General features: G+C 36.8%; 1 protein-coding gene across 4 annotated transcripts in view; it reads left to right on the top strand.

Moving 5' to 3' along the window:
* The window catches only part of STRN (striatin), a 73373-nt gene that overhangs the window by 8158 nt on the left and 46215 nt on the right, over positions 1-19000 (top strand). For all 4 annotated transcript variants that reach the window (XM_055816034.1, XM_055816033.1, XM_055816036.1 and 1 more), the window contains exons 2-5: positions 5547-5650; positions 13042-13115; positions 16268-16346; positions 18319-18483. In XM_055816034.1, the coding sequence (XP_055672009.1) occupies positions 5547-5650; positions 13042-13115; positions 16268-16346; positions 18319-18483 (422 nt within the window). The remainder of the gene's footprint in view (positions 1-5546; positions 5651-13041; positions 13116-16267; positions 16347-18318; positions 18484-19000) is intronic.

Raw genomic sequence — 19000 nt, 5'->3', positions numbered from 1 at the left:
CTCTCACTCTCCAGGCATACCTACGCTTATTTACAAAAATACTTAAATATGTAGCACTTGAGTGAGCCAACTATAATCTAAAATACTGAGCCTGCAGAATCCTTCTGGCTGATCTTGGTAGATCAGTTAGCACAACTGTTCCAAGCTGATTAATCTTTATAGTATATTTAGTTATTTTAGCTATCTACATATTTTTTGCAATACATCTCTTGCAGTTTTCCCCCTCCTTTGTTCTCTTTCTCTCAACCTGTGAAGGCCTTGTTTTTTGAGTTATGAAAGCAGTATGTACAGAACTGTGTGTCTTAGTAGCTCTTACTTTGTCAGATGGTGCCTGTTGACCATCAAGTACTCATAAATTTGTTTACTTTGAAATATTAACATAAATATTTTAAAGAAAAGAATGGAGAAGCTTTTTATAGTTCTTGAGTCTTAAGAATTTAAAAAAAAGAGCATCTTTTAATTTGAAGTAGCTGTAAAATTCAGGCACTGATAGAAGTTGATACTAAACTTGCATCATTTGTCTAGCAGCTGTGGTATTGTTTCTTTCTAAAGAAATTTTTTGTTAAAAATTTAAAAATATCAGAAATTTTCTGTTAAAACAGCAAGAGATTAAAAAAATATATATCTTTGTAATGTCAAGATGTCAGTCTAAAAAGGTGTGGAGGTATGATAATACTTCTCAGCATCCCTGTCATTCTGGGTGCTGATTCCAGGAAGTGTAAATTTCAGTTTACTTTTTGTAAACATCGCTAAAATCCAGACTTATTAAGATGCAATTTCATTATTTGATTATATTTTTACAGCTGCTAAACCTCTATTAGGAAGTCAACAGCATTTTTAAAAAAGTTGTTTCTAACCCAGTGCTACCTAAAACTTTGCCTCACCCTTTTTTCCACTTCAGTGTGGATCTTAGAGTCTTTTGGGGAGTTTCTTAAAACGGCGATCTTGTGGGCCATAATTTTTTTCTTTTAACATAAGAATGAATGTTATTTTAAAACTTCTGGTGAAGAAGTGGAATAGTTAAGATGGCTACAGTGCTATTAATTTAGACCGGATGTGCAGGAAACTTGTAAGTTTTGTTGCAGTTGGTAATACTAGTAACTATAATGAGGTACAGTGGAAAAAAAACATACTGGAGTGTACAATTGTGGCTGAAATAGACTGTTCCAGGCATCTCTCTTCCCAGTATTCTCTTGTTGGTTTGTTGTTTTTTGGTAGTTTTTGTGGGGGAGGAGGTGGTGGTTTTGTTTTTTGGTATTTTTTTTGTTTTGTTGGCTGGTTGGTTGGTGATTGGTTGGTTGTTTTTTTTTCCCTCCTGACTCTCTGCATTGTAATTTCACAGTTGAGCTGTAATACAGTAACTTGTAGCATTTAGCCTGGAATAAACTTGAGGCGTGTGCTGCCTTGATTCCTCACTGCAGAGCCAGTGGGGCTGAGTGCTTTATGGAGACGATGCGCCCCACCCGTAAGGCAAGGAACAGAGTTTTTGCGTGATCCCTACAGGCAGTTTAGAGGTTTGCAATGACGTGCTTACAACTTGATGCATTTTAACCTTATTAGCTAGAAGGTCAGTTGTCACAGAACCTGTTTGTTGGGCCTGTTTGTGAATTCTTGAAATTTTTGGCAAACCTTGCCAGGAGTGGCCAAAGCACAAGTGTAGAACAGTGTTGCAGATTATTCGAAGTGGGAAGCGATCCTTTGCTCTCCTACTCCCTCAGGTAGTCTGCTTCAGGTTTGACTTGTGCTAAAGCTGCAACCTTGGGAAATGGACTGTGGAATCTCAATCTACTGATAAATTTCTGTTGTTTACATCCAAATGATAAAACTGCAGTCATACAGTTCGGTTACATTTCTCATCATGTTTAAACCCAGACCTCTTACACTTCAAATGTTTGCACAGACATTTAGACAGGTGTTGGCTAAATATTTTGATTGGAAACAGTGATCCTAGAGTTATCACTGTTATGTTCTAGAGACTGAGAAAATGCTGCTAGATCTCATCATTCATCGTTTTAGATGAATATTTAAACTCAGTGTACTAATTTATTCAGTTTTAATTTATACTACAAATTGTTTCATTTATGGCATTAACATTTAGGTTCCTCTGCATATTTTCAGTTAATTGCCAAACATTGTAAAGAATGAAATCTGCTTATGACATATGGACTGTGTCAGTATTAATGTTAGTATAAAATTTCAGTTATTACTTTAATGCTGACCTTATGTGCATTACAAATAAACCTGGATATTATCATTAAGAATTTCTTAAATAAAATTTGAGCTTACATATATAACTGATGTTTTGTTGTCCATTGAGGCTAACTTAATTGTAATTATCCAGTACTTACATAAATGAGGGCTAAAGGTTGCTAACATCCTGTGGGAAAAGGGGGGATTTTTCTTCTTACTTTTTGTATATTATCAAAATGACAAATGTAAGTGTTCTCATTTTCAGAGCTAGAATTTCTCAAAAATAATGAGTATTGGGTGTAAGGATGCTACTCAGAAGAGAAACATGAACAAGCTATGCTAGAAACTGCACAGCCTCCAGGGAGACAGGGAAATTGTTCTCAAGCCCTCTGGTGCACTTGTCTGCTTCTTGATTTGCCAGTGAAACTACTGCTTTGTAAAGTATATAATAACCTTAAAAGATCCTGGCAATAAGCTTACGTAGGACTGGAGAGACTGCCTTTGAATTCTACTCTTTTGTTGCTGCATGCTTTTTGAGTAAGAAACACAAGGATATCTTGGAAGTCCAGGAAAAAGAAAAGTTTTAAGACATCACTAGGAGCACTGGCATACCACTGACAATAAAAGATGTGCAAAGAATTAGTTACTATTTCTTCCAGTGTTCTTCCTTCTTGTGCAATATGTATGTAATACATGCAGCCTGCCAGTGGCACTGAGGAGGGAGAGCAACAATACTTTTCCTTCATGTTGAATCATAAGATGTAGATGCTTCAGCTCCAGAGGTAGAATTAAGAACAATATTTATGTGATTTTTATGGGCCTAAGAAGCTTCTTGTGACAGTTTGGAATTTTGGTTCTCAAATGGTTAGTCAGACAAGTCAAGGAGCCAGGCCTGCCAGGTATCAGAAACGTGACTCTGCTCATTTTCATGTGAAAGACGTGTCGTATGATTTTTCTTAATGAAATTCATTTATTCTTTCTCTCATACAAATGTAGGCTGTCAAAACCTCTGAGAAGTTGCATTTTTTTCCTTTGTTTAGGCTGTCACCAGTGGAAGATGGCTTTAACCTCAATTGTTAGCATGGCAGTGCTGGTTTGACCTTTGTAGTAAAGCAGTGCATGAGCCAGGCCATTACTGGCTGTCCTTTATCAACCTGCTGGGTAAAAATGCTTCATTCCAGCCTGTTCAGTCAATGCATTCTTAGCTAGAAATTGCTTTTAGACAGCAGGTCGCATCATAGATCACTTCAGCTTGTGACCCGATGGCATTGGATGATCTTCTTCATTCCAACAGAATGCACATTTATGTCACATTCTACTATTTTTAATAGTGTGCTTTGATATCCTCTCACTTTTTGGCTAGAAGGGCACTTGTTTATTTCTGCTGGGCCTATTTGGAGGCAGGGAGAGAGAAATCAGAATGGCAGTGCACTGTCCAGTTACTGCGAACAAAGTTGTATGTGCTTGAGGTGTTCTTGTTGTTACTGAGAGGGATGGTGACCTGGTTGAGTTGACGTGTTTCTTGTAGTTACATTCTTCAGGGTAGGAAATGCTGACTCCAGCATCAGAATTTTTCTTCTGTGCCTTTCCCTAAACCTGAGCATAAAACAAACATCAGAATTCAGTTCTAGCTTTTTGTTCATCCCAGTTTGAGTGTTAAGTGGGGAGAAGCTTGATGCCAGAGTGAGAGGCCCTCCTTTTGATTCAGCTGAGGGTTTTTTGGCAGTCAAATGCAATTCCCCCGTTGAAGGTGAAGATCAACTTCACTGGAGAGCAGCCAGTGTTTTTCAGTCGTCATAAACTGGCTGCTCTAGTTGGTGACTGGTGGTTAGGGATTCTTCAGGTGTCTGTCAAGCTGTTTAGTGGTTGCACTTAAGCAATGAAGTTATGTCAGCTGGCGTCATGTTTTAGAGCAGCTGCTATAGCCGGCCACCAGCAAATGGCCTTTTGAAGTAAGATTCATCATGCCTGATCTCCAAAATTCAAGCGAGTTTGTTGTGTGCATTCTCTTTCTAGTTGGTGCAGAGAAAATGGCATTTAGAAACACTGTTTTTTTCACCTTGGTGTAAAAATCTGAAGTCAGAGGTGTTACTCTTTAGAAGCATCTGTCTCCATTAACTAAAATATCTGGGGACTGCTTGCAGGGTTGTGGCAGGGGAGGAGAGGATGCTCCCGCTTATTACTCCCTGGCTTTCCCTAGAGATTGGTGCAGACTGCAGTACCTACAGAGCACACTGCGTATAGAACTGCAGCGGGCATTTATATAAATTAAAAGGCTTCCTGGTCTTCGCATTCTGATGGTCTAGACCAGTTGCCTTTGACCCAGTTGGTGCCTCTCAGGAGGCAGATGAGATCCTTGGAGGCTCTAGCTGCAAAGGTGGCAGAAAGCTTCCCATCCTGGAAACGGCAGGTGGCATGCAATGGGGTGAGGCCAAGGCAGGAGATGTTGACTGCCCGTAGGTATTTTTGTCTAAGTGTATTCATGAGTTGAGAGAGCACAAGAACCTGCCTCTTACAATTTGATCAAATTATGATTTGAGCATGAGGTAAAAAAGCAGGTAGTTCTACCTTTATGATTAGGGATCAATATCTGTATGAATCATGATTTTCTATTTAAAGGAGATTTTTCACAGGCAACTAAGTACTTATTCTCTGCTGGAAGTCAATAAAGGTTACGTGTCTGTTTTACACTTGACTTTTATTTACTTCTATACCATTTCTCTTCTCATCTCTCTCACCAAAATACCTTTCCCTGTTTTCCATTTTTTTCTCTCTCAATTACAGTATTTCTGGAGACCTTTCTTTAACCTATTTTACTAAGTATTATAATTAACACTTGGCACTGTACTACAAACAGGGTTTTATTTTTCTTTTAGCTGAACATGCTGTACTTCAGTTCTTTGACTAGTATCATGTATCTAACATGTATCTATAAAACAGTACACTAATTATATACTACTTCAGTTAGTGAGCAGAAATCCTTTAATCATCTTCTCCTGCTTATTGTTGGTAAATGTTTTTGTCTGCTGAAGGCTTTTTGTATGTTTATTTTATCTATTCCTTATGCTTTTTTGAATATTTAGCCAATAGAGGAAATAAACTCTGACAAACAAAGTAAAATTGCTTTATTTCTTATCTTTTTTTTGGGGGGGGGGATCTGTAATGAGCATGCAGTTTAGAAGGCTTATCTATGCTGTGTTTTGTGTAAGCATTTAATGTTTATGAAACACAGTAAGCCAGTTTCTTTTGCACTGTACAAATAACTTTTAAAATAACTTGGAGAGACACACACACATAAGAGCTATGCTGAATGGTTTTGAGGAAGCAGATTCTAAACTGAACACTTCCTGTTGCAGGCCCAGATCGCCTTTCTTCAAGGTGAAAGGAAAGGACAAGAAAATCTGAAGAAGGATCTAGTGCGAAGAATCAAAATGCTGGAATATGCGCTTAAACAGGAAAGGTACGCTACTTCAGTGATGAGTACGTGATGAAAAAATTCTGGAGACCAATACTTTCTTTTTCCTTTGTGTTTGACATAACAGGAAATATTTCTTCTGTATATATTCAGTTCTCAAATTTACAAATACTGTTATACTAAATAAATCTGATAGTCTAAATGTCTGTGTTACAGTAAAAATAGCTAACATAGTATGGCACCAAAGCCGTGCAAATAAAATCCATGGTTGATCAATGATGACTACTTTTTCCTTGGTAAAATTCCACCTGACTATATAGATTATACCCCAGAATTACAGTGAGTTCTCTTTTTTGTTGAAAGTAGTAGCTTTGTTTAATAATGTCTGACAACTGAAATCATGAAAAATTACTAGTTTTGAGTCTTGCTAAAATTTTAATCTTCTCAGTATGATAGACTCTACAGGAATATCTTCTGGAGGCTAATTGTGTGAGGAGTGAAAAAATATTTGTTTACCGGTTAATGAACTATCTGTTTCTTTGTTCGCGGGCATTTCAGCAGAAGTTCTCAATCTGCTTTAACTTTTTATTCTTGCATATACTTTCCTGTTAGTCTAATCTTTGAGGCAGACAAATTGGTTTTTTTTATCGTGTTTCCAGAAGTTGGTCTGTTCACCTGATGTGTTTTAGGGCAAGCTGAGTTTTAAAAATTTTTTTATTAGTATAATATCTTTTAAAATTCTTGACCAGAGAGTATCTGTGATACTACTGCAAAGCAATCATTGCTTACATACTATTTTCCTATTAGGTAATTCCTACTTCTTTTTAATAAATTATTGCTAAAATAAACCTTTTAAATAGTTTGTATTAGTAGAAATAAGATTAGAAATATAAAAATACGCAAATGAGGAATAAGGTATTGCTGCTAGATTATTTAAAAAGGACACTAGTAGTTGTACATCACTCTATTGCATTTAGATTTGCTCATCTTACATGGGCTGCTTTAGTTCATGAGACATGCCTTGCACCGTCCAGTTTGGCTCTTTCCAGTAGCAACCAATTCATCTGCTAGCGTGGAGCTGCAGCCAGTTTCCTGGCCCGCAGCTGCCTCGGGGCTCTGGCGTACTTGCTTCTCCTTTGGGGAGTTCTCAGAAGAATGCTTAGGGCAGATACCCTTTTTGCCCAGAGCTTGCTACGGTACTGATGCTACATCAGATAGCACGGAAAAATATCAAATGTATGTATAATGGAGATTGTAGTTTATAGCTGTAGAAAGGCTTATACTTGAGGCATGATTATGAAGATTAGAGTCACTTTAAAAGGACAGAAGCAATGGAATATGTTCTTGTGCAGTTAAAGATATGCTCTAAATTGTATAAATTCAGTAAGATTTCTTGTATTTCAAAACTAAAGGAGCCATTCCTGATTACTTAGGGATATCTCTAATACTTCATGTTCATAACCCAGAAAAATTAGCAATTTATCTAAAATTATCACTGTGTAAATACATTTCCATGTGCTATCAGAGAAGCTTTATAAGACTAAAAGAAATAATCAAAAATCAAACTTCTATATGGATAGTGAAAGTGCCCCCCCAGTTGCATTCAGTAAAATCCACCTAAATTAAGACATTTAAATCTTAATGCAGCAGTCACTGTCAGGATTAGGAAAAAACACCCGGTGGTTTCTTACTAGCAGTTTTTGCAGAAATGTGTTTGTATCTCTTGCATTTTTTTTGCAGTGTATGATACTAGCCTAGGTTACTCAGGTTATAGGCTACAATTAGTTGATCAGTCTAGTTTGACAGTTTCAGTATAGGTGTGCAATGGTTTTCAAAATAAATGTGATGCTTGTGAATGGTGTGTGCTGGAGACAGCTATTTATAAGAGTTTGAGGTTTTAAACGGCAGAATTATTTGTCAGTTAGGTAGAAACAGTCTGCTGGAAATGTCTCCCAGCAAGTATTCTTGCTTGATACTTAGAAGAATGGCAACATACTGAGACTGGAAGCATTGCTGTCTTTCCCAGCATTTTCCTAAATCAACCATTGGCCAGGTCAGGCAGTAGTCAGTTGGGATGCTGGCTTTTTCCACTGGGATCTCAAGAGCTGGAAAATGAGATCCTACAAGGTAGGAGGAAAACATTTTCCATCAAGTTAGGGGGAGTTTGCAGGTGGGAGGGGGCAGGGAAGCATTGTGTGTTCCTTCATTTCTGCCCATGCCTTGCAGTGTACCATTTCTTCCTTAGCTAGATAAAATCAGTTATGAGTAATGGGACAGAATATGAAATTGTGGCCCAGAGTAGTCCATCTTTGCAATGCCCTCAAGAAGTGATGAGCGACATTGTTTTTCTCAGGTATATACTGTGAGCTGCTGTTCCTGTATAGTGGGTGTTCAGCATTCCTTTTATCAACTGAATGTTTTCAAAGTTTACTGTAAATAAGTAACTTTGGAAGCATTGTCATTGTTCTCTATTTCATGGCACTTAATTTTATAGTGATGAGGTAGAAAATTATTTTTACTTATGGATTGTCATGTTTTTATGACAATGTTTTTTAATGTTTGGTCTTCATGTTAGTAATTGTAAGATTACCTTTTGTTGCATGTATAGGAAACCCAGTTATTTCTGCTGAAGAGTCTTAATACACTAAATAGCAAAGAGCTAAGAAGGAGGTAGATAATAGTTAAGCACTATCATTTGTTCAACAGCCGTTTTGATGTAGTTTTGCCAACATCCAGTAGATTGCAGTGTGAAGCTGTTGACAATTGAGGGTAACTTTTTATGACTTTGTCAATACTTGCTCCATCACCAGTAAATTGCGTTGTTTCCCCTGGATTTTCAGGAGCTAGCTGAAATGTAATACTGTTTCTCTCAAGTACATGTCCTATTTCATTTAGTCTAGCTCATTTCCTGTCTTAACATATTTCAACCAAAGAACTGGACTCTTCAGCCATGTCTCTAGAAACACTTGATTTAATTTTATGTTGTTTTCTGCACTAGTGTGTCTGATCAGCATAAGGCTGGCGCCTTCTCCCCTGGGTAGAATATCTCGCCATGCTGTTCCTGGCAGTGATTCTTGTTTATGTCTCTTGGTTTGGCGGCAGCTCCCAGATCTTCTACGGATGTTTTGGCAGGCTCCCTCAGCACAGCTGGATCAGATGCTTCAGGTCTGGCAACAGATATTTCCAAGAAATAGTGGCCTTTTTTGATCGGGATCAAACTTGTTTCTGTGTGAAGTATTCAGAAAAATTTCACTGCTCTTAGTCTTAGGAAATTTAGAAGGATGAAAGCTTTTAGCATTTTCATAAGCAACTCTTGAAGTGTTGTGGCAGCCATGTTGAATGTCTCCAAGCACTGTTTGCATAGAAGACATACAGTTTAAAGAAATGCTGCTAATCAAGAAAGGAGAACTGTGCGATGAAGTGCGAAAGCCAGAGCAGTGGTAATTTTCATACTTACTGGAGTAAGGGCATCTAGCTGGTAACATAGTTCCATATCCACAAAACAGCTTTCTTCCAAACAACTTGAAGGCTAGTGTTCAGCTGAAAAATACCTGCAATTAAGTTGTATCCTTTAGCTAGTTATTTTCAAGTCATATTTCAGTCTCTGCATGCTGTTAATAATTCAGATGTAATTTTCAAAATGGAAGGTAAATCATCCAAGTTGAACAAGTTTCAGATAATAAAGACTCATCTTTGTCATTTATTTCCTTCCTCCTTCCCCTGCCACAAAACCACTGTCCTTGTTTTTGACCAGATGATAACAAAGGTTGGAGAAACTTTGGTTTTTCTTTATCTTTATTTACAGAAAAAAGACATTTGTTCTTTTCTTTGATAATATTATCACTGCTGTGATGTATGATCTAGAGTTCAATGTGAATTGCAGAGGGCCAGTTTAAAGCTCTTAGTAAGTGGACTGTGTGATTTCTGAAAAAGCAGAGAAATTAAGCATGAGTGGTGGGCAGGAGATACTCTGTTATTGTAGAAATAGATTAAATATAAACATGCAAAGGGAATAAGCTATATTCAGAACTTGTATAGAAGAGAACTAAGTGTCTTGTGAGAAGTTTCATGGCCTTTGATTGCAGTATGTGTAACTGAATGGTCAAGGCTCTCCCTTCTAGTCTTGGAGTCTGAGTTCCGTTCAGCCCTTAGTACGCTTTAGAAAGAGTAAGCTTGCCTTTCATACCTATGACATTTTCAGCTGTGCCGTAAGTCAGTTTCTAATAATAAATCTCATACTTGCTGCCTGAAGATGTGTAGAAAATACTTCCTTGATGGACTGTTAGCTAGCTGTACTGATTATTTTATTTTTTTAAAGGATATGCCTCTGAACTTTAGAAGCTGACCATAGCTGAAAGTGAGTTCACTGGTTCAAGTACTCTGACGTGATATTCATGTTCCTGTTTCACATCTAACTGGTGCCTTGCTCAGATACCTGAAGTTATACTGTTTGATTGTAATTAATTCCGGTTTGAGTTTGGCATTAGGTGTTTTGCCATTTTATGCAGGTAAAGGTCTATGTCTTTTTGTTTTTAACTTTGCCAGCAATATTCAAAATAAGGATTGCTTTTTGGGATTGTCAGCTCTTCAATTACCTGTCTTTTGTTAGGACATGATTCTTCTGATGTATCTGTATTTTTACTGGTCTCTGCTTGTGATATACAAAGTTAAATCTTCTGAAAGATGGAAACCTAGTCCAGCTTGGCCTGAAAACAAATTTAAGGGCCAGTGGTGTACAAGACCATGTAATCTAGGTTATCCTCTTGAAATAAAGAAGAATAACAAAGGCTTTAAAAACGGTTGTGTTATGAGGAGGAACCAGTTAAAAATACCTACTACTAATAGTTTAGAGTGTGGATAGAATGAATAATCTTGCTTTGCTGAACTGATTTTATAATGCCCTTAAGGAGGGGGAAAATCTTGAATAAGAAGAAAAGAATATTACTGTTGATTTAAGAAGGAAAGAGTTTTTAAAAATGAGCATACACAGATATAACAGGTTGAAATAAATATACTGAATTTAAAAAAAAATGGAGGCAGAATTTTTGAAAAATTGATTTTGGAGAACAGGAGAGAGATCCGAGGTACAGGAAGGATACATGGAATGATCCTTTCAGTTAACCTAGCGAACAGTTTACTTTGGTTCTTGGGGTGAAATTACTGACAAAACTTTGATAAGAAAATTGGTGAAAGCATAGAGCATAATGAAACTTTTATATAAGATCCATGAGCTAAAAGCAAATGCCTCATCCCACAAAACTAACTGAAATTATTTGCTCGAATTGAGTAGAGCACAGTATAGGTCACTAATCCAAATTAGAGTATTAGTATTTGCTCACTTATGAAGTCAAATCAAAATGGATTAAACATTAGGATCACTTGAATTGATGACTGCATAAGACTTGGAAATTTTTGACAGTGTAGTGTTTAAAGTTGGTGAGGTAGGTTAGTAACGAAATAGAGTATTTCTTAGTTTTTGATTAGTCATTTTTAGTAGTGATGGTAGGGGGAAAAGTATTACTTAGCATCGGTATTTAATAATAATGAAATTCAGTTGTTTTACCAAGGTAGCATCTCTCTGCCAGTGAGGTGTAGGAAACAGATAACCGAGAAAGGAAAGATAAATGTTTTGATTGAGTGTGCAGCTTCAATTTCATTCTATTCATAGTAATTCTTTTGTGTATCAACCAAAATGTTTATCCTTCACTTATGGCTGTTAATACATTTCCAGTGCATCCTTTCTCCTTTCCTTGCTGCTTGCTGCTCATCTGAGTTAGAGCTTACTGCTGTAGCTTTGAGGTGGAAGTCAGTTCCTTCATCTCTCTTTGTTGCTACACCTAAGGGGCATTTCTTCACGGTGCTCTTATCCTTCTCATCCAGAATTAAATGTTTATTATAATTAAAATGCAGGTGGATTAGTAGGAAACTAGTACTGTTGATATTGAAGCCTAAGAACTACGAAGCAATACTTCCCTTAGCACCATTTTGTTAGGAGTAAAAGAAAACAGTAATGTGGTGACGATGTCTGAGAAGCAATCGAGAGGTGCAGGTAACCTGGAAGCATTATCTACAGTCATTCTTGATACAGTCATCCAAGCTTAGTGAGACTTGCCTCATACATGAAGTGTTACACCCATTCACGTTTTTAAAAACAAATTTTAGGTGAGGGCTCCCTTGCGAGTAGTGGAGCTAATGAAGCTAATGTTGGTATATGAGGGCTGGGACGTTTTTTCCTTTTTTCTTTCTGTCTTTTGTAGCCTGTATCTTGCCACTTTACACCTAGCTCTGTACGTTTGAGTTGGAGCTGCGTGTGTGTGTTGTGTGCTATTTGGTCATCTTGCTACTGCCAGGCTGCAAGCCCATCATTGCCTGATTTCTTCCCTGCCTTTCATTCAGGGTAGGAACTAGTTAGTATAAGTGCTGCTTTTCCACCCAGTTATGTTTGTCTACAAAACTTTATGGGGAATCAGTTTTTTTTGACTCATCTAAATTTTCATGTTTGGCAGAAAACAACTGTAGAGACAAAAGTTACAGTGAGCGTGAGAGAAGGGGGGAACAGATTGAAAAACTGGCTAATGCTTTCCTTGCCTCGTTTTCTCTCTTACTGTATTACAAGGCTACTCTAATGGATCTTTAAAAACTTATAGGTGCATTTTAATGCTGTACTACTGTGACATTATTTTGTCTGTTTAAAAGTCTATAGACACTGATTGTGTAGGATGAAGCTTTTCAAATTAAAAAGCATTTCCCTTTTTCTTCTAGCTATTCTTATTGTCATCATATATCATGCTTGGTGGGGTTTATTATAGTGGGCCTTCGGTAGGCAAAGCATTTTTTGAAGGGAGGTCTCCATTTTTGGACTTGGTCAAGTGGCAGATCTAGCAGCTTTAAGAAAAACTGGTATAGATGGGCTGCTGTCAGTGCTAATTCTCATTTAGAGTAGTTATTTCCAAGGGCCTGATGCTGTTGGAAAGCACAGCATTTTGAAGAATAAAACTAAGGTTTACTTAATTGAGCTGACAATATGAAATACAAGGTAGAGGGCACTGAACTGAGATGGATAATAAGAATGTTTTGTAGTGATGGCTAAAAGGAAAAACAAAAAGTGGGATGGAGGGGGGAAGCAGAGAGTAGCCCATGTCCACAGGGAAGGAACCTTTTCTGTAGCAAGAATATTTTACAAAATCTGCAGTCTGCTGATCCCTGTTTTTCATCAGTATTCACTTTGCAATTACATGTCAACCTTGGAAAAAACAATTAAGCAAAACTACATATATGAAGTCCTGAAATTACTTTTTTTGTTTTGTTCCTAGTCTAGTAGAAAGGAGTGGCTTTTCAAGTGGACAGGTGACTTTTATATGCTTAGAGATACCCTTTAAATGTGCTAGTGTGCTAATCGTTTTGTGTGTGTTTTTTGTTTTTTTTTTTACTTTCAGAGCTAAATATCACAAATTAAAATATGGCACAGAATTGAATCAGGGAGATATGAAGCCACCAAACTATGATTCCGGTAAGAATTTATTAATAATCAGTTCATTACTGGCATAAAAGCTGAACTGTGGTTTGTGCAAATGCTGGCATGATAGTGTGGATAAAATAAGCCACTTAAAGGAAGAGTGGGAATAGAGATAACTAATAAAGACTGTGTTTTACTCTCGTAAAATCAAAAATACATGCTAATGCTCTGAAATTAGTTTAGATTTTAAAAAAAACCAAACCAACAAACTTCTCCTGGAGAGAATAAGTTTTCTCTACCTTAGTAATGTGCATGGATGTTTTGGAACACAAGAGATACTAGATTTATAATTACAGAATCATTTTATCTTTGAATAAATCTTCTAAATAAAAAGTTAATGTACAAAAGATATTAAGTTTATAATAAATAATTTTTTGTTCAATCACCTTGATGCTATTCTGGGAGAAAAATAATGAAAAGTGCATATTAGACATAACTGAGAGTTTGAGAGTGGGAAATCTAGTTACAAAATTCCCATGGTCATTGGAAGTGCATACAACTAACTTCAGCACTGTGCTGCGAGAGGACAGTTTCTCACCTTGGTCTCTGGAAAGTTGATTTTTTTTTTTTTTTTTCTAGAGGTTGCATCTTCTACTTCACACAAACAGTTTTAAACACTAAACTTGAGGAATTAAGAATTTAAATCACTTCCTTTCATCCCCCTCTCTCTCTCCCTATCCTTTCCTAAAAAGAAAAAACACAAGTGTGTGTGTCTGTACAGAGATCTGGTTATAGGTCAAGACCTTGAAGGGAGAAGCAGGAGGTGATGATTTTTGTATCTCTGTCCCCTGATGCTCCTACTACAGCGATGAAACTAGAACCGCCTCTATATAAAGGAAAACTATAGAAGATCTGCAGACCTCAGCTCTGACGCTTGGTTTGTGGAAAGGATGGTCTGGGTTACTGTCATAGCTAATTCTTATCTTCTTGAATTCAGGTGGTCATTAAAAAACCCCAAAGGAACAAAAAATCCAACCCTGTACAAACTGATTAAACTTTGCACCAGGCTTTTCTTGTGCAAGATATAATGAATTTTTGTGAAATATTATTTCACATTATTATCAAAGTTATTTCCTTAACTGAAGCAATAGTTTAATTTGGTGTTACTAACTGGAAGACCCCAATCTGTATCTGGAACACTAGTAAACTTTGTTGTGATCATACCAAGATCATAGACATCCTTGGTTTTTGTGATTTCTCAGGATGCAGCTACAGCATGTTGCTCCAGTTTCCGGCTAGGGAATGTAGAGCAAGGCCTGGCTTGCCCAGCAGAGCCACAGCCAGTGCATTACTTCTGCAAAGTGAACATTAGTGGAATTATCTTTTTTTACAGTTCCACTATCCTGATTTAGCCCGTTGCATTCTATGTGTGTAGCTGTCAGGAACGTGCACTTTTGTTCTATATCAAATCTGGACTGATTAAAGATACACACTTACAATAGAAACTTTGTTATCATGCTCCTTTGGAGTTGCCTTTGATAGATACTTAGATGTCCCTGTCTTCTGTGTGCCCCTGACCCCAGCCCTCGTTTTTGCTGGCCCCTCAGGAAAAAATGTGGAAGTGTTTCTAGTTCTTCCAAATGGGTCCCTGTTGATGGTTTTCTTTATGATCTCTTGGAGAATCAGTAGCGTTCAATCTCCTGATAAAGGGATGCTTTTAAAAAAAAAAAAATTAAAAAAAAATTGCTTGTGGTATATTCTGCTATTATTTGCTTATAATGTGAGTCCCTTCATTCTCATCTGTAAACCACTGTTACCACTAGTGGTCATCAGTTTTGAGGGTGCTAAGCAAAAGAGAATTCTTGCCTGTAGATGTACTTAATAGTGCCTTTGGAAGAAGGGAATTTTCACGCGGGTTTGCCCTCAGTCATGTTTTAATTCTTATAGACTGAGCTTTGGTAGCTGTGCGTTGGGTCCAGCTGTGTTCAGTTGTTGTCAGAAAATCATTATGCAATTGATTATTTCCTGTGGTTGCTGTTGAATGGATTTGTGAATTCGAGACGCAGACAATTCATATGGCTCTCCTTGCATGTGAATTCTGATTCGTCTTTTATAGCTTCTTTGGGTGGGTGACAGTTTTTTTGTGTGTGGTCTCATTTCAGTTCTTTAAAGGTAAATGACTTCCCGGTAAGGACAGCAGCTTTCCCACATCACCTATCAAGTTACTCAGAGGATTATACCACAGGTTTTTCTGGTTCTTAATTTTTATTTACGCAAGAAGGTTGTTCATTCTTCAGTGTTTGAACCGCAAGAGTTTCAAGTTTTGTAGAGGCTTTCATAGATAATAAACCAAGATCTTTTATCTTGTGAGGCATATAATTATGTATCTCCTGGAGGACAGGAAAGAAAACCCCACCATAATGTAGTATGAAGCTATATATGGAATAAATGTATAGCTGTTGTTGCCAGAATTCAGATAGGTTTCTCACCAGAACAGCCACTTTTTTTTTTTTTTTTTTTTTTGTGGATTTTCTTGGACTAATGCTCTTTGGGTACAAATTTATGGTTCTGGAAAATGTAGTGAAAATTTTTCAACAGCTTTTCAGGTTAAAAAATAAACAAATAACCCTTGTTGTATTTTTTTCCCTTCCACAAAACTAATACAAATATGGATGAATTTAAATTTGATGTGAGTAGGTCTTGGTTTTATGTTGAATAGTCAAATATTAAGGAAGTTGCTTGGACAGTAAGTTGTAAATAGATAACATGCTGCAGTTGCATTTGATATTGTTAGCAGATAAAGTTGTTTGTATTCAAACTTAAATTGTGAGCAGCAGATATATTGGAAGGTTAATGCAAAAATGGAACTCCAAATTGTCTGTGTGATTATGTGGCCTGAAAGAAAAAGGAGTAAGATGGGGCTTTTGGATATGAGACAGAAGGGAAGACACTGATGATCAGTGGAACTTGCTCTTGTACAGTAGAATGTACGTGACAATCTTTATGTGTATGTAGTACTACAGTTACATGTTATGTGCATTTTTTTTCTCTCTTGATTGTTTATTGGCACTTTGAATCTTTTATTCTGTTATTAAACTCTTCCTATTCATTTTAAGACAAATTACATTTGCCTTTTCAAGTGGATGGGCATCTTTTTAAAAAGCAGGGTAAAGAAAAAACGTTTGTAATTAAATAATCTTTTCCAGATGAAGGGAATGAGACAGAGATTCAGCCAGAACAAAACAGTCAGCTAATATGGAAACAAGGACGACAGCTGCTAAGACAGTAAGTGTTGAAAAAAGAACCCGAATAACAAATGCAAGGGAAGGAATCTAGTAATGAAATGTGATGATGGTGGTATTTGATTTTTGTTGTTGTTTTTGTTAGATTTCTCTTTCAAGAAAAGTTAGTATGTGTGATGAAGTTTATTCAACTTCTGCCCTACTTTTGGATAGGTTTTTGAAAAATTTTAATACTTCAGAACTTCAGATGAGAAGCTTTGTCAAATCACAAACACCTAATCTCCTTTGCTTTTCTTTCACTGAGTGTAGTAAAACAATCTGCTTGGGAGAACAGTAGGTCGTGACACCTTGCAATTCTTTTTGCAATTAAAAGCCAACACACACAAGTAATTCTGTTAAGAGCTATGTAAAATAAAAATAACTGGTGTTGGAGCAGGGTATATTTTATTTTAGCCTGCTTGTGGTGCAGAAAAGACTTAATATCCAGAAGACTAGATTTTAATTCTCAGTTCATCTCAATGAAGCAAATAGCTGTTAATCTAAACTAGTTTTTGAGTTATGGTCATAATGAATTAATTTTCAAAATACTTGGTCACAGTTTTATGTAGGGTTTTTTTTTTTGCCTTGGTAACAACCCTGGATTTGAATTGAAGAAGTTGCTTGAAGACCTCTTATCAGAGTGTTGCTGTCAGTTTTTTCATGCGTTTGCTTTGTCCCATGTGCTGGTAGTTAGATTCTAAGATCTTCTAATCAGCTAGCAAAACTCTTGCTTTCTAATGTTTTTTTGGTGTGTTACAGAGGCTTAAATGAGAGGAGACAGTAAAAACAGTCTGGAGCTTACATTAAAGGACCTTTTTACAAGGAAGTACACAAAAATTAAATATGTCTGTTGGATGGTACATGCTTTTCTTTTACAAGAGCTCAAATCTTCACATGTATATTGAATAAGTGTAAATAAGCGGTCTTGATTTGGAACAATGATTATGAAGACGAGTAATTCCTTTTCAGCGCAGCTCATAAGCAAATGTCACAGTACTGAATACAGAGTGCGTATTACTGACGGACTCTGTTTTGCCTAGGTGACTTGTTTAATTTTTGTGTAGTCAACAACCAGTATTTCTCTCCTACTGCATGTCCTTTAATTTGTAACAGTTGTTACTGTAAAGTAGCATTTCCCTTCTTCAGAGTCCTCTACAATATTGACCATTTAATCAGGCCGGTGCTCCAGAGAAGAGAGTGGTATTAACTCCATATTCTAAAGGAGAGGGCAGAGACCAATTTTTACTTCTACCCCCACCCCCCTTCATTATTTTCCCGTGTTTCTCCCAAAGGCAATATGGCATGTTGATGAAAGAGCCAAGTGTAGACCTTGAGATTTTCATAGAAGCTAGTCCTGGATTCTTGCTGCCCAGCCCTTATATGCAAGACAAATCAATATTTCGAAGGTCCATTGCAGAATAAGGAAAAGGCAAGACAAAGATTTTGTCAAACCTAATGCGTTATAACAAGTCTTACTAGTAGCTACAGCTACAGAAGTTGTTTTAATACTCTCTGTTTTCTATGCTTCTGATAATGCTTGCATAAGGAACATATCTGATACTTCTTGTAAGGTTTCATGTGTAGTTTCCATGTGTTGAAGAATAAAATGACCATGTGGTACATGCAACTATGGTGACTTTTATAAGCCAGTTATAAATATTTTAATTGAAAATGCTTTTCCATCCATTTTAGTAAATGAATGAATAACGTATTGTATAACCTCTGACTGCTAGGCTCTTTGATTTTTTTTTTTTTTTTTTTTTTTTTTTTTCCTCCCCAGTGACTGTAGAGGCTGGTACTGCAAGAGGCGATTCCTCTGCAGCTGGTACAGGATGATTTATAAGCATGTTTCATTAGGACAACACTATACTTTGCTAAGCTAAGGGGTTGAAGATGAGTTTAGGGAACAGTTTTCATTTACTGTTCTGATGAAGTGAGATGTGCATTGAAGATTAGCATGAGTTCTGTTCCTACAGGTATCTGCAAGAAGTGGGCTACACTGACACGATACTGGATGTGAAGTCAAAACGAGTACGAGCTTTATTGGGCCTCTCGAGTGATGCTTCAGAGAAGGAAAACAGAAATCAAGAGCCAATGGTAAATGGCACAGAAGGCCAGATTAAAGAAAACGCAATGATTGGGTAAGCATCAAGACAACATTGTTATCTTTCTGCATAAGTGCACTTAATGTTGTAGAACAAATTTTTGTTTACTGAGAAAATTTCAGGATTTTTTCCCTAGTTGGATATTAGAGCAATTCTAACTAATTTTATTACATTAAGCAATAAGCATGGAAGTAACTGGTAAGAATCAAAGTTTAAAAGCACCATGAGTTTTTTTTCAGTTGGATGCAGCAAAAAGTCAAATTAAGCCTCTTTGAGATATGATTGCTAAGTGGTTAGAGGTCAGCATTGTTTCAAGTTAGCAGTTTATTTGTATTGTTGGAAACTACTGTATCGATTACAGGCTTTGCTCTTCTCGTCTGTGCTGACTGTGACATGATTATCTGTATGCAGTATAGGATTTTTTGACTGGATCTGAAAAACAAAGTCACTTGTTAACATCTGATTCCTCTAAGTTTTTGATTTTCCACTAGTGGATATACGTGTGTAAATGTGACTGAAAAGCAAGGTATTAGTTTCTCTTTTTCAATTTTTC

This window comes from Falco peregrinus, chromosome 11 (assembly GCF_023634155.1).
Source record: "Falco peregrinus isolate bFalPer1 chromosome 11, bFalPer1.pri, whole genome shotgun sequence".
NCBI lineage: Eukaryota > Metazoa > Chordata > Aves > Falconiformes > Falconidae > Falco > Falco peregrinus.
This window is presented reverse-complemented; position numbering and strand designations above follow the sequence as displayed.